Source organism: Agrilus planipennis, unplaced genomic scaffold (assembly GCF_000699045.2).
Source record: "Agrilus planipennis isolate EAB-ADULT unplaced genomic scaffold, Apla_2.0 scaffold227, whole genome shotgun sequence".
In the NCBI taxonomy this organism is placed as follows: Eukaryota; Metazoa; Arthropoda; class Insecta; order Coleoptera; family Buprestidae; genus Agrilus; species Agrilus planipennis.
The window spans coordinates 297108-314211 of NW_020439150.1; the positions used below are offsets into that span (position 1 = coordinate 297108).

At 36.6% G+C, this 17104-nt stretch overlaps 1 protein-coding gene across 3 annotated transcripts in view; it reads left to right on the forward strand.

The window, feature by feature from the left end:
- Nucleotides 1-17104, forward strand: part of LOC108740282 (voltage-dependent calcium channel subunit alpha-2/delta-3-like) — a 79283-nt gene that overhangs the window by 27107 nt on the left and 35072 nt on the right. For 2 of the 3 annotated variants that reach the window (XM_025977852.1, XM_018474546.1), the window contains 10 exons: nt 12-220; nt 773-879; nt 2465-2564; nt 4416-4535; nt 4639-4751; nt 5178-5317; nt 6373-6621; nt 9154-9449; nt 11395-11593; nt 12845-13692. In XM_025977852.1, coding sequence (XP_025833637.1) covers nt 12-220; nt 773-879; nt 2465-2564; nt 4416-4535; nt 4639-4751; nt 5178-5317; nt 6373-6621; nt 9154-9449; nt 11395-11593; nt 12845-12943 — 1632 coding nt within the window. In that variant the 3' untranslated portion in view covers nt 12944-13692. Of the gene's footprint in view, nt 1-11; nt 221-772; nt 880-2464; nt 2565-4415; nt 4536-4638; nt 4752-5177; nt 5318-6372; nt 6622-9153; nt 9450-11394; nt 11594-12844; nt 13693-17104 lie in introns of those variants that run through there. The other variant, XM_025977853.1, reaches the window with a different exon arrangement.

Sequence of the window (17104 nt, forward strand, 5' to 3'; positions counted from 1 at the left end):
TATGTTTACAGCGACGTATAGTAGTTAGTAATCGTCATTATTATTACATGGGGATTACCAACACTTCATTCAGTTTGGTACTCGTTTTGCCAGAAAAATACGGAGAAAGCAAGGTGCAACATGCAGTTGAAGACGACATACACAGATTACGATCAAATAAAGTCAAAGGAGTCCCTCTAACCCAATATTTCACCGGAAATTGGACGGTCCATCCTGATTGGTAAGGAAACTAGTTACCAATAATTCAGGTCTGTCGAAAATAAATGTTCGCTTATATGTAGAAGAGCAAGAAATTTAAATATTTAATTATAAGTAAATGTAGGAACTGCAACACATTCAGTTTGAAAGGAAAGGGATTCATAATGCAGTTTTTGGCGTAACATCAATATTGGGAATTAATTCTTTACTTATATATATCAAAATATGAAGATTGGAAAAACTTTGGCGGTTGTTGTAGAACAAACAGAATAGCTCAAAACTCCAACGCCAAAACACGACGCTATAGTTGTCCGAAGCACTTTTCGGTAACAAGGTTACTTTCTTCAGTTCACTTCAGTCCCTGAAGAAGGTAACTTTGTTACCGAAACGTGGTTCGGACAACTACAGTGTCGTGTTTTGGCGTTGGGGGTTTTGAGCTAGTATGTTTGTTTTATATATATCATATTGTACCGAAAGAACCCGTTATGAACCCTCTGTCTTCTCTTGGAAACACATTCTTTTTCCGTAATTTTCCTTTGATTGATTCAAACGTTGACAATCTTTATTTTTAAAGGATTTACTGCAAGTATCCCAATGACAAACGTCACTTTGAGAGTCCCGAAGAAGAATTGTTGCATTTTCTAAACAAAATTGACTCACCTGGCTGGAAATGGAAAGAATGTAAGTGATTGCACGTTTAATAATACGCTTTTTAATATACAAATATACGAGGGCGGTTCAATAAGTACCCGTGTTTGAAGACGGAGGACGTTCCTGAGGGAAATTGGTGTTGTCATCGTGTGCTGCCATCTACCAAACCACGCCAAAACGAATTTCAGACTGATTGATAGCTTAGTTTGGATTTGGCAGCCATTCCACTCAGACGTGCTTCGTTATTTTCGCTAAGATGGAAAAAGAGCAGTATCGTTCGGTAACTCGCTTTTTGAAGAAATGCGAGGAGATGAAAACAAAGTTGAATACTGTTTATGGAGACATTTCGCCATGTACGACCACAGTTAGATATTGCTTCAACCAATTAAAACGTGGGCAAAGATCCGTTTTTGATAGGAGCGACCAGGAAGCCTGGCAAACGTTGTTACCGAGGAAATCATTTTACGGATTTTTTAGGAAAAGGAAGAACGATCACTGGACAATACTACAGTGAGTTATTGGACCGCTTCGACAAAACATTGAAGGAGACACGGACGCATTTGACGAAAAAGAAGGTGCGTTTTCAACACGATAACACACCGGCACATTCATCAGGAGTTGTTGCCGCCAAAATGCATGAATTACGTTATGAATTTGCTGCCGCACACCCCGCACTCAGTCCCTGCGACTTCATCTTGTTCCCTACCATGAAGAAATGACTAAATGGCAGGGTCGTTGGGAGAAGTGTATCTTTCTAAAAGGGGACTATGTTGAAAAATAAAAAAACAAATTTAAAAAAAAAAAGGTGTCTTCATGTCTAACACGGGTACTTATAGAACCGCCCTCGTATATCAATAGAAGTGACTGATTATCCATAAAGCAAACTAGGCACATGCCTATGACGCAAGTTTAGGAAGGATGCGCGGAAGTTTAAAAAAAAAATAATAAGAAAATACCTGCTTCCAAAAATTATTTTGCAAAATATATGACCGCCAAAGGGGCGTCTACGAGGTGCTAGCCTAGGGCGCTGTAGACACTTAATCGGCCTCTGTTGGAGGAGATAAAAAAAACTATTTCAATGAATTAAAAGATTACTCATCACGATCATAATCATTAAATCTTGAGCCCTCTACTCATTCCTATTATTATATATTGGAACGAATTTTATATGTTTAACAGCGAATTTGGAATACCTTACACAACAATTTATTTAACAATCTTACGTTAGCTAATGGACAAAAACTATTTATTTACTCAATGAACAATTTAACTATAGTTAAAAAACAATTCAATAATATCAAAATCATTGGGAAACGTAGAAAAGGACAGGGAATCATCAGAAGGTGAGTGAAAACGGCAAGCCGTCTCATCACCCTGCATTATTTGCTTTTCCGTGATCTCTCTGGATTATTATTGATTCCACTATTTAAAGGGTCACTAATTGACCTACTAACCCAGTAGGTATATAAGTAGGTATTAGTTACAGCTTTTTTTTATAAATAATTTGGGTGTACTGACTTTGTTTTATGGATTCTATATAACACTATCTTGAATCAATCGCATTTATCGAAAACTATAGCAACCCAAAACTTCTTCCACTCTTACATCATTCTAGGTGATAGCAAACTGATAAAGGCAGTTGTAGCAGATGCCAAGGCCACCGATTGGTTTAATCAGAACATCCTTTCATCGATTAACAAACAGGATGAAAACGAGTAAGTGAAGATTTTTTTTGTGCACTTTTCGTCAATAACGATAATTGTAATTATAAAGTCATGATGCACATTTCTAATATAATACTTTAAATGCACTAACTTTTTTTCTTGTGTCATTACAAAGCCCTATTGTAAAGTTGATGGCTCTTTTACCAAGGTAACGTATGTATAGTGTGTGTATGTATGGTTTGTGTAAGTAATACATTTCATAAGAAATATGATAATTTAAATTATACAGGGTGATTCTTACCTAGCACTTGTAAACTATGTAGGTACCTAGTTATAAAGTGTAACATTTGTTGAAGTAAAAACTGTTCATTTTCGTTTTTCAATCCAAAATTATACATATATATATATAGTAGACGCTCGGTAATGTGAACATGGCATAATAGAAACCCCGCATAATTTGTCACATTCCTTAACGTAAACCAATCGATATGTATCAGTTCAGATGATCGAATGTCTACTAAATTTCGTAGGTTTAGAAAAATTGTTAATAAAAAAGAATAATACAAAGTAATAATTTTGAAGCAGACGTTCTACAACAATTAACAAATTTAAGGATATCGTTTCAGAAATCATACACATGTTTATGTCTAAATGTTTTAATTTTTACTTTACTTTTGCACTTAATCTGGGAACATAATCTCCTGTATGGGAAGTTGTTAATATTACTGATTTTGATATTCTATGTTGTCCTGATTTGCCTATTTGAATTTTGCTGCCAGGAGGAGGTAAAACTGTTATCAGTTACGTCTAATTCTTTACAGTTGCGAGTATTGAAAATTAACTAAAACTACCATTTTAAAATATTATGATCAGATAGCTCTTACGGAATGCACATGTCAAATGTTTGTCAATTTCTTTTATAAAATCTGTCTTAACCATAATTTATCATTAATATCTATCTAGTAAGGCATTGTATGTCCCATGACACCACACATCTTTGTTTTTAATTTTTACTTCCTTGATAAAGCAGCAGACCTAATCAAGAAACTTTGTGGAGTTGTTAAATAAATAGATAATTGTGTTTTATGAGATCACTTAAACAATCTAGTTCTAGGTACTTCAGCCATGCTTTTTTTCTTTGATTAACGATTTATCTTAGCATGAACAGCGTCCCTCTTCATAGATGGTACACAGCTGGGAAGAAGTACATGCGACTTTTTTCGTTAAAATCAGCGACTTACTAGATACTATTTCTACATTCTCTGTTTGTTTTTTAGACTCTTCAATTGTGCGCTATGTCTGATCAATACTCCGAAAATATTAAGGGAAAAAGGTACATGAAAAAGAAATCGAATGAGCCATCTCACATCACTCAGTAATATACATAAAAATGAGGATAATGACCTTACCGAAAGCCCCCAACCGCTCCGGCAATGATGACGCGTATTCACGTGATGCCGCCAGAGTATTCTCATTGCACCATCCATATGTGATCACGTACAATTGACTTGTCTGTGTACCAACTGCTGCGAAGGTCACGAATAGGTATGAGTGTTGCGACAACGAAGGGTGATGGCAACTGTATTCAATCATTGACGGCTCGTTAACTGGGATGCTTTTTGTGTATCTTTTTACGTCTCCTACGTTATGGTGTTATCACGAGATGCACTCATAGTGCCTCCAGATGTTATCTTTCAAATATTCCGGAATACTGATCAGACATTGTGTATATTATAATACAAATATAATATTGTAGATTTTTTAAAGTTTCTAATTAATATTGCAAAGAAGATATTTATACTTTAATTCCTATTCCTTAATAGCGAACCATAGGTAATTCCGAAGGATTCTAAAATAGATACACCAGTCTACGATTAGAAATAATTGGAGTATTTATTACAGATGTCAGTTTATAAAACGGTTTGGGATTACTGTTGCCTTTTTGGCAACCCACAGTGGATTGACCCGGTGGCAAGAGTTCCCACATAACGCTTGTTCTGAAAGAGAACCAAGTGATGAACCGTGAGTTAACAATTTCTGTTTCAAATACTTTTTCGAATTTTGAAGCATCAAGGGAAGTTTAATTCTATTCAATGCTTACCGGATCATCTTTTCAACGTTTCAGACGATTCCACCAGCTTCACAACCGAGCCATTGACGAGGTTTGGTACCGAAGAGCAGTGGAACAGCACTTCATTGATCCACACAGTTTTGTCTACTCTGTACCATTTGATATAGGTATTACCATCTTTGAGAAACTGCTGCTTTCAGTATTTAATAATAATGCATAATATTTAAAGTAATTGTCCTCATTTGAACAGTAGAGATTTCAATGAAACTTTCCAAAAAATAAACAGTTTCAGTTAAAATAAAGTAAAATAATTATTGTTTATAAGAAGAACATTGTCTGAGTCACATCAGTTCCAAAATTGTACCTATGTTGTCCAATCGTTTTGGAATTCATACACTTCCAAAATATAATGACATATATTAATCATTTTGATTGAATTCTCAAAGACAAATACACCTTTGTCTACGTAATTCAACTGCAGTCACTCTAAAGGGGCTTCCCAATAAAGTATTAAAAAAACAAACCATATAAATAATTCATCTAATACGTATTCATTTGTACTGTGTACATGCATATTTGTTACATTTTTTGAGGTGACAACAACAACACTTTAGTGACTGCAAGTCAAGCAATTTTCAAAGAAGATAGTCAGAAGAAGGCGCCTGCAGCAGTCGTTGGGTACCAATTTTACCATTCAGCCTTGCACGTTCGATTCTCTCAAATTACGAATAACGTAAGTAAATATTGTGACGTTAATACAAATTTTAAAATCATACAGATTCATTATTCTCATACCTGATATCTTGTATTGTACTAAGCAAGTACTTAACTGTTAATTTTGTAGTATTTTTTCCAATTTATTAACAATTTGAAACAACGAGCTTCTAACAAAAAATAAAGAGTTCCTCAAAAAAAAATAGGTCAACATTCATTAGTAAGTCCACAACCTTATAAGAATGTATTTATTTGTAAGAGTGGAAAAAGTACTTAGGTTTCTAGTTAAATAGCTCGCTTTAAGTCAATTAAACAATTAATAACAGACATCGCCTTCCTAAACAAACTCCTATTTACAATTACAGAAGGTGAGATTTTTTTGGTGAAGACGCTTGGCATATTTATTTCACACTGAATTTATATCAGCCTGTACTACTTTGTATTCGTGCCATTTATCATATTTGTACGTTTATCAAATGTTTATTCGCACACTTGTTTATCCCTGTATTCAATCGAATTCCTCCGATCGTTGATTTTTTGGAATGTTCTGGAATTTTTCTGGAAAATATCTTTCTCGAACCTTCTCGTAGGTGCGAACGTACATTAGTAATACTATGATTATAATACTTGCTAACACTCTAACCTTTTGACCTATCTATACCTTCCTAATGCCTTAATATTCCTACATGCACCATACTAATAATGTCGTTTAAAAATAATTTGTCACAGTAAGGCACTTTAGGTTCATTAATTTTTAATATTATTTGATTTTGGTAGACGCAACGAGTTCAAATTTTTTTAAATCAATCTTTAATACCTCTGATTTGTAGCAGTTTCAATTTAATTCAAATTCTATGTAGCCAATCAATCCAAATTTACTTAATTAATGCTTGAGTAACGTCCTCCTTGCAAGAGAACGTGCGATTTATGAAAAATTACATTGCGTAGTATTAGATCTACGATTTATGAAAGCTTCAATTGATCTTAAATATCAAATTTTATGCATTCGTTCAATAAAAATTTACATAAGTAGTGTCTGAGTAACGTACAACCAATAAAATTTTTTACCAACAGTGCGGAGAAATGTCTTGCAAGAGAACGTGCAATTCCGAAGAATTATACTGCATAGTATTGGATGACAGTGGCTACGTCATAGTGAGCGATGACAAGTCTGACACCGGAAAATTCTTTGGCGACATCCGTTCGGACATAATGTATCAATTAATCGAAGAAGGCGTCTATACCCCTATAAGGATGTACGATTATCAAGCAACCTGTTTCAAGGGGGAAGACGTCGGAAGCCCTGCAACATCAATCGAAAACGTAAGCAGCAATGCATTGATTCAGATTTAGATCAATGGCTGGTTTGAAGGCCAGTGTCAGACCAACATACGAAGGGTGATCCCTTTACTCCGACTGAGCTAATCTTCTCATTTCCCTAAAACTAGAACAACCCACATCCTTAACTATTTGCGAACAGTAATCTACGTCTACCTCTATCCCTCCTAACATTTCTGCCTCTGATATTTCTCTGACAAGAACTTCATGCCTGAAAATGTGTCCTACCAACCTATCTCGCCTATTTTTTATTGACATCCTAGAGTCCTCTGTTTCTTTCTAATACTTCTTCATTTCTGAACTTCTCTATCCACGATATCGTCATCATTCACCTGTAACACCACATCTCGAACGCTTCCAACCTTTTCTCTTCCGCCGCGCGCACTGTCCATATTTCGCATCCATACAGCACCGCCCTCCAAACATCTTTCTGGAGAAAATGTAAAAAAATTACACTTCCAGAACCCTAAACCACCGATAACATTACTTTCCCTGCTGATGGCTGAACCTTCAGCGTTGGTGAACTCCTATAGGTCCATTCCTTGCTCTGTATTTTGGATCAAGGGCTCATATCTTGTCTTTTTATAAGACTCAGCCAAACTCGATCATCTACAGGTTTTAACAGATGAAGACTATTAATTTTGTGGTGTTAGTCTATATTTAGTAAACTGCAATTTGACGTGAAATACATAATTATTTCGATTTCTAATTAGGTCAGAGGTGGAGAAACGGGATCAACTCTCATATACGAGGGTGGATTGATAAGTTTCCGGCCTAACCAAGAGATGACGCCACTAGGCCTACCTTGAGGTGACATTCTATAGTACCATCCTTGGATAGCTTGTAGCTATAGTTTCAGCCCGATCTCCTTGCTAGTGTAGGTTTGACAGCACGCTGAACAAGACGCCTCTGTGGTTTTCGTAAAAATGGAAAAGCAGGAAAATCGTGCTGTCATCAAATACTTTTATTTGAAGGGGTTAACGCCGAAGGAAATTAAAAAAGAGATGGACTCAACACTGGGGACATCCTCCCCGTCATATTCAACCGTTAAGCAGTGGGTTTCCGAGTTTAAAAAGGGTCGTGTGAGCACCTCTGATGGGCCTCGCTCAGGACGCCCCGTTGAGGTCACAACTCCAGATATGATCGAAAAAATTCATCAAATAGTGCTGGGAGACCGCAGATTGAAAGTGCGTGAGATAGCTGAGACCTGTAAGATGTCATATGAACGTGTGCAACATATTTTGCACCAACATTTGCATATGGAAAAGCTCTGTGCAAGATGGGTGCCGCGTTTGCTAACAGTCGACCAAAAATTGATTCGAAAAAACATTTCTACCGCAAATTTGTCATTGTATAAGCGTAATCCAAGCGAATTTTTGCGTCGATTCGTAACCGTTGACGAAACGTGGGTCCACCACTACACTCCTGAAACCAAAGAACAGTCTAAACAGTGGATTGGACCAGGGGAACCAACTCCAAAGAAGGCAAAAACAATTTTTTCGGCGAACAAGGTTATGGCTACTGTTTTTTGGGATGCAAGAGGTATTATATACATTGATTACCTTGCAAAGGGTAATACTATCACTGGTCAATACTACGCAGACTTATTGCAACGTTTGAGCCACGAGGTGAAAATTAAACGACCTCATCTGGCGAAGAAAAAAATCTTGTTTCATCACGATAACGCACCAGCGCACACGTCAATCGTTGCGACGGCTAAAATCAACGATCTAAAGTTTGAATTGATGCCGCACCCTCCTTACTCTCCAGACCTAGCCCCGAGTGACTATTTTCTGTTCCCTAATCTCAAAAAATGGCTTGGCGGTAAGAGATTTGCGGACAATGAAGAAGTAATCGAAGCTGTAAATGGTTATTTTGAGGAGCTTGACGAATCAGTCTATAGAGATGGCATTAATAGACTGGAACACCGCTATGAGAAATGTATCAGCCTTGGAGGAGATTATGTTGAGAAATAAAAAAAAAAAATTTTTAAAAACCTTGTTTTTCTTGGTCAGGCCGGAAACTTATCAATCCACCCTCGTAGAACAATATTGCTATTTTGAACTTGTTTGTTGCTACATATGTTCTGCAAACTTCTAGCAAAAATTATAAAAGATCAAGCATCATCTCAATATCATTCCGCATCTATTGTTATTGGGTGGTATAATTGAACACTCTCAATACCCCCAACCGCAACTCCAAAAACAGGACACTAAGCGTCCGAAGTACTTTTCGGTAACAAGGTTACATTCCTCTTTAGTATTTGAAGAAAATCAGTACCTAGGTACATCAGATGACTATTTGTGTCGTTATCTTTGTCGTTGGGGTATGAGCTATTTAGAGTGTTCTGTAACATGGTAACACCACCAAAACGAAGTGTTTTCTAATAAGTTTTTCTTTTGGGAAACTATAACATACGAGTGACGTTTAATTCCTTAATTTATTCTTATGTATCACTTGACATATGTATGTATTAATATTGCACAAGCAGCCTTACTCGAAATCTTGTTATTCCAGCCCTTATTGCACTTTACCGAATTGGTAAGATGGGCATTTGGTACTCTGATTTACTTTGCGAGACTTACATGGGGTGATGAGGTCGACACTATGATGTATCCAGACCATGGTGAAACTGCCGGGGAGGAAGAATTACCCAGGCTGAGTGAAAAAGAGTTCGACAGAATGACCATCATCAAGAAAACAAAACCGGAACCATGTGACACCGAAATGTACATATACACTTTGACATATCCAAATGGTAAAAGTGGTCCAGTGCCAGGGTATAATAAGACATGGACTGATAATTGCACAAGGTAAGCAACTTTTTATATAAATATTTAAAAGCAGTATTAATTAACACGTAGCCACATTCATACAAAACGTTCCTTTGGGTTTAAATCTAGAGTAGGTATACCTTGTATATCTTCTTCATGTGCTTCTAAATGTTTGAAGACCAATTGGTAGTGTGTTATTTGCAATATAATCATCAAATATGATCGATGGAAAGAAAGGGAGAGAAAGTCATTGACTACGAAAGGACATTAATTGCTTGGCAATGTCACGTGATGGACAATTCCCTAAGGATTTTAATAAAATTTGGTGTGAGAGAACCTTTAGGGATAATAAATTCATCTAAATAGATAGCGACTGACGAATGAGTTGTTTTCAAACATATTTGATGGAGACTATGTCATTTTATTAATCTTTGATGTGCAATCCAACATTTATCTTGTATATTCAGATTATATGGGGGGAATTGCACGAGCTCGTGGAGATGTCGAAACGCGATAGCCAAATTCTCAGGTGTATATCATAAGTAGCCGCTTTGATGTATCGGAATAGGTGTTTAGTATGGAACTATAGAATCGAAGCGATCTCTATGGGCAGAAAGGCTAGATCCTTAATTAAGATGTGGAAGAGATTCGCGAAGGTGACCTAACCCGTAGCATTAAAGGGGGACGGTATAATCCGGCCTATACACATAAGTGTCTAGGGTTAGGAGACTGTAGCGATCCCATGAACACATGTTGGCTTGTTAGTGCCGAAGTACAAGCAATCCAAGAAGGAGAGGGACTTGTACCTTGAAAATCCGACCAGTGATGGTATTACAGAGACCCGGAAGTTTCAGGTAGAAAATATTCCTGCCAGCCATGTAGTCGTAAGAGGGAATCGTAGCCACATCGTACTTACTTTGGGAGAGGAGATGAACCCGGACAAATGAGCGGCGAATATCCGCTCGGTTGTCAAACCTGCTAAGCCAGGAAAAAAATAAAGGGTTTCTGAGGGGTCTTGCCCACCTACGGGATGGAACTGGTTACTGATTCTTCAGCCACCGTCAGCTTATTGAGTGTATCTTAATCCCTCTCCCAAAGAACCACCACGTTAATAGAAATAAACCGGGGGCAATCCCCCCCAGGTAGGGCGATAACCAGATTAGATACAATTTCACCCTGCGAAATTCGATGAAACCGATATTTTATTTTCATCTTCATCATAAAGTCATCAATCCTAAGACTGGTTGGACACGCACCTCCACTTACTACTCCTTTCAACTCCTGTTTCGGTTTTTAAAATGTTTCTAACTAGGCCTCCACGCCTGGGAACTAGCCCCTTATACCTGACGTGTCTTGCCATACCATCTCGCCCATACTCCGTACCACGTAAAGTGACGGCTCAAGCAATAAACCTGTCAAAAGGGGAACGCCCTTGTTTACGCCTAGCTGGAACTACAATATTACGACATCATTCAAACAAAACACGTTTCTGCTAACCACTTGTGGCTTCTCTTTTATCGAAACCTAAACGGAGGTTCTACAACACATTTTGGCGAATCATAGCTGGGCAGACATACTTATTAAGAACTATTGTCTCTTAATATTATCACTAGTTGTAAATAAAATTTGGACCGTCTTCTTGTTGGGTGCCGATGTCGGTCAATCCACATAGTAAGCTTATAAATCTTTTGAATGTTTTGTTACCTGAGCCACCACTTTACGTGACACGGACTATAGTGACCTCTGTGTTCTCTTATTCATTCTAATACCTCTTTGTTTCTAACCTTCTCTGTCCACGATATCCTCATCATTCGCGTGTAACACCACATTTCGAACACTCCTAACCTTTTCTTTTCCGCCATGCCCACCTTCCAAGTTTCACCGCGCTCTAGACATACACCTTCAACAATCTTTTGCGAATGTACTAGATATTAATTTATTTCTGGCGTTCACTTTTGTTTAATAGTTTAATTTTATATAATAGGCCTTTCATCGTGCAACCTGTCGATAGCAGCAACATGATATTACTGGTTATAAATAACATTTGCATGGATCAACCGAAACTGATACCAACCCCTGAACCTGTTGAAGTGGATTACAACATGTCTCTTACGTGCTACAGGGTGATGAAAAACATGTATCCACGACGCCTGTATATGAGTTGCATCAACAGAAATAAAAATGTAAGGAAAACTTATTTCTATATTTATTTATAGTTGAAAGGTTAAGTTAAATATTCTAGTTTTATGATGAAGACTTGTTAGAGTTCTGATAATTTCTCAAACAAATGTTTTACTCCACAAAGTGAAACTTAATGGCGAGGTTTCACGTGAATCAGTAAGTAGCTCAAACCTCAACCCCAAAACCCGACGCTAAGCGTTCCAAGCACCTGCTTTTCGGTTTGTCAGGGTTTTATTACCTGAAAATTAGGTACTTTGGGCATTTTACATCGTATTTTGCATTGGTTTTTGAACTACTTAATGTGTTCTACAATCCCGCCAAAATTTGAGGACTTCTTGATAAGTTCATCTCTTCATCCTAAATTCGTCAGTCCTGAGACTTGACCTTCACGCCTAAAAAGGTCTCCTATCAGCCTATCTCAACTATTTCTTATTAACTTCCATAGAATCTTCTGTTCTCCTATTCTTTCCGATACCTCTTCATTTCTAACGTTCTCTATCCACGGTATCCTCATTATTCGCCTGTAACACCACATTTCGAACGCTTCTAACCTTTTCTTTTCTGTCACGCCCACCGTCCTTGTTTCGCACCCGTACAATGCCGCGCTCCAAACATACACCTTTAACAATCTTTTTCAAATTTCTAAATTAACCGTTCGCGTACATAAAAGTGGCTTCTTTTTATTGAAGGCGACTCGACCTTGCGCTATCTTCTGCTTTATAATTCTACTTCCTTCCGTTTTGATTTATCTGACTTCCTAGATACCTAAAGTCACTTCTTCTAATTTTTCGTTTTCTATCTTCACATTTGTTCTTCCCCTATTCTTTCTTCCCTTGCATACCAGTATTTTTGTTTTACTTTTATTTATTTTCATACAATACTGTTTCGTTAACACAGCTTCCATTTTATTTAAAGCTATCTCTAACTCTTTCTTGTTAGATGCTAATACTGCTATATCATCTGCAAATCTAAGCATACTAATCTTTTGCCACTGTATATCTATCCCTACAGTTGTACTTTGTCTTTAATGATGTCGATCGCGTCTTCGATGTATAGATTAAAAAGTAGACGTGACAGTCTGTATCCCTGTCTGACTCCCTTCCTAATATTCACTTATCTACGTTGCTGCCCCAGCTCTATAACCGCCTGATGCTCATTATTCAAAATATACAGAAATTTTCACAAAGGTCGTGACGCTATTCTTTGAAATCGGAAAAGCTTCCTTATTATTTGTGCATATTTTTCTTTTTCAGGAGAGTGACATAGAATTATGTGGTCGGGGACCAAAAATGGCAACAAACAAATTTCTTCTCTTTGTTTCTCTATTCCTTTTAAGTATTAACTTAACGTAAAAACGAAAATTGAAAACTCAAACTTTTGTACCTACCCTTGTTCTATATAGTAACGATTTCAACTGTGATATGATACTTTTATTAGAATATTAAAATACCTGTTACCTAAAACTACGATAGATTAGATGAATGCAAACAAAAACCAATAAAACTATTAGGAATTAATTACAAACTACTATTGTATGTGGTACTTGAAACATATCTAGAATGTTTTTATTGCTTACATATAGGTACAGGGTGTCCAGAATAGTTATAATAGTCCTTTAGGTACAGGGTGTCCCGAACACTTCTCTTAGTCCTTTAAGAAAGGATTGGCCTGAGGCTCTGAAACAAGTGACAAACTTTTTGAAATACTTAAATCTAGAAACATTTTAGTTATGAAATAGAAACTGGAATTGATCAAGTATTAACTATCAAAAATCAAGCATTAGAACTTGAAGATACATACACATTCTCTAATATGTTTGTATGTCAAAATTCAGTTTTTTTTTTTTCATTGGGCTAATCTAACTCAAAACATAAATTGCCAAAATCTTGCTAGACACCCTGTATATACACAGATATACAAATTATTTAACTGTTGTTCATATTCTGAAAAATCTGTTATATTATTGTATCATTATCTACTTAATTCTATCGATCTGTTTCAATGTTAGAAACTTTTTTAGTATTTGTAGTTATGTTGAAATCTTTAGAAATGTTTTTAATGAAATGCTATAAGTATGTGATAATTAAGTTGAAGTTGTTTATTGTTCATTATGTATAGAAATTGTTTGAAACAATAAAATACTTACTTAGTTGGTTTAATCGAAAATTTTTTTTTTCTGGGAAAATACTGAGCAATACTATCAGAACTGAGTGACGATCAGATAGATATTAGATAACTCATAGATATAATGATGTGCTAATTAAATTAATTAAAGACATCAGCGGCGACACCTATGGTCGTAGTTACTATACTACTAAGGCGCTCGCGGTACTGTCGGAATTGCCACTTTGTACTATTGTCTACGTGGTATATAGTAGTACCAGTAGGTAGGAGCATATTAATGAATTTCAGTATTAATATAGAAACTTAACGAAAAATAGTTTTTTTATTGAGAATATGCTTAAGGCAATGGAAACAATATCTATGTAATGATACTAAATGAATATGGATGAACTGCGTGGCTTTTGCTAAAAAGGAATAAATATCTTATTGCAATAATAAATATAATGATGTGATTGTTTACAAATCAATCAAAACTGTAGATGCCTTTCATAAAATTATACACAATGCTGTAAAAATAAAAAATGAAAGACAAAACCAATTTCGGATACAACATTGTTATCATACTTTTTAAAATACGAGTTAACCTCATTACAATTTTAAAATTTATGATGTATTTAGTATGTAAAAAAAAGAGCAACGATAAACATAACATGATAACAATGGACATTGCGGAATTTAGGTATACGAGGGCGGTTCAATAAGTACCCGTGCTATCGTCGTGTGCTACCATCTATCAAACGACGCCGAAACAAAATTCAGACTGATTGATAGGTTAGTTTGGATTTGACAGCCATTCGAGTGAGACGTGTTTCGTGATTTTCGCTAAGATGGAAAAAGAGCAGCAGCGTTCGGCAACTCGCTTTTTGTTTTTGGATAGGAAAAAATGCGAGGAGATAAAAGCAAAGGTGGATGCTGTTTATGGGGATACTTCGCCATCTATGACCACAGTTAGATATTACTTCAACGAATTTAAACGTGGGCGAACATCCGTTTTTGATGAGGAGCGACCAGAACGGCCGACAGACGAGGATACCGAGGAAATCATTGAAAAAGTCCACGACATGATTCTCGTTGATCGATGAAAAAATTGTCGGCCCGATGGATGCCGCGATTGCTCACGGTGGACAGCAAGCAAATGCGGCTGTAAACTTCGAAGCAATGTTTGGAACAATTTAAGCGAGATTCGAAGGACTTTTTGCGTCGGGTTGTCACTTTTGATGATGTCATTACACACCAGAAACCAAGCAACAATCAAAACAATGGATTTCTCCCGGTGAATCTGCTCCAAAGAAAGCGAAGACGGTCCCATCGGCTGGAAAAGTCATAGCGACGATTTTTTGAGATGCGAAGGACATCTTCATGGATTTTTTTGATAAAGGAACGATCACTGGACAATACTACAGTGAGTTATTGGAACGCTTTGACAAAAACTTTAAGGAGACACGGCCGCATTTGGCGAAAAAGAAGGCGCTTTTTCATCACGATAAAAAAAAAACTTTTGGGTGTTTCATTCCCACCAGCCAGTAATGCTGGTGGGCGGGCAGTCCCTCCGGACAACGCTGAAAGGTAGGGCGGAAGGCCCTCTTCAGCCTGTTTTCAGGAATCGTGGGAATGGGTGGGTGGTGGTTCGGGTGACAAAGTTGAGACGGACGAAATGAAGACAGAAGAGAATGAAAGATTATCTGTGGAATATTACTGCCTCAGCATTTGCCTAATTGATCCAAGGAAACCACAGAAAAACTTGTACCAAGGCAGACGGACCCAGAATCGAACCGGCGTCCTCCCGAATGCTAAGCAATGATCTAAACCTCTAGGCCATGACGCTCGGTAACATCACGATAACGCACCAGCACATTCATCCGGATTTGTCGCCACCAAACTGCATGAATTGCTACCGCACCCCCCGTACTCATCCGATTTGTCTCCCTGCGACTTCTTCTTGTTCCCTAACATGAAAAAATGGTTTGTGGGAAAATATTTAGCTCAAACGGGGAAGTCATCGCCAAGACAGGGGCGTACTTTGGAGCGTTTGACAAATGCAATTTTTTGGAGGGGTTAAAAATGACAGGAACGTTGAGAGAAGTATGTCTTTCTAAAAAAAATTTTTTTGAATAAATGGTGTCTTCATTGCTAACACGGGTGCTTATTGAACCGCCCTCGTACATATGCCAACCTGTGTATCATACTCTGAAATTCATGCTGACCAGACTGCTTGGAATATGAAATATTGTTTTGTATTTTAGGTCATCATATTTTATCTCTGATATAACGCAAGTTGCTAGGTAAGTGCAACAATAGCATGCACACTGCATCTGTTCGTAAAAAAAAATATAACCGTTTTATCGACCTATCGCCCAGCATATTCATGAACTTATTGTCATCTAAGTGGCGCAACAATGAATTATGTCCTATTACATAAAATAAATTTGTAGTTAAGACGCATGAGAAGAAAAACAAAAAATAACATTTCATTGATTAACGTATTAATTATTATTGTTATACAATAATTGGTACCGTTTTTACATTATTCTTATCACATACGACAACGCTGCTTATTATCTATTCACAATGAAGTGGATGTTCGAAACTCTTAATGTTTTCACTATGTTTATTAATAATAAAGAAAAAACATCAGAACTCACTAAATCTAAATCGATTAGAGGATTACATAAACGGTAAGATACGTTTCACTCTACAGAGGCATCTTCAGATCAACGAAATGGGTTTTAAACTAGTTCCAAATTCTTACAGTCTGCAGTTTGGTGAGAATTAAAGGTATATATAGTATTACCTACGGTATTTCTTACAAAATTATTATTTTCTTCCAATAGGCGATTGGAGTAACTGGAGTCAGTCTTTTTTAGGTTGATATTCTTTGGGTTCGTTGATTCTTACTTCGAAGGTTCATCTTGTTTGTCCTACATAAGTATTGTTGAAAACTAAACTCCAGATTTTTTCATTCTTTCTGTTTTTTTATTTAATATCATGGTAAAGGTCTAGATGATCCCCCCACCACTGTACCATAAAAAGTTCGTGGCGGTCTCACCCCCATAAAAAGTTATGGGGTTCGAAGTTAATAAATATGCCAATTTTTTTACATTTCTAGGAATGTAAATATTTATGTAGTCTTAAACAATATTCAAAAGTAAAACTAATGATAAATACATAAAAATATTGAGAAACTTATATAAAACATTATTTAAATATCTTTATCAATAGGGTAGGTTAGGTTATCGGGTTTTGTTCAAGTGACCACCCTCTTGCGATCCCCCACCTCCACCCGCTTGAAAATATCTTTTTTATTGAATTTTATTTGAATTATAGTGTATGAAAATTGACAAAATAATCAACTTTCAACCCCCATAACTTTTTATGGGGGTGAGACCGCC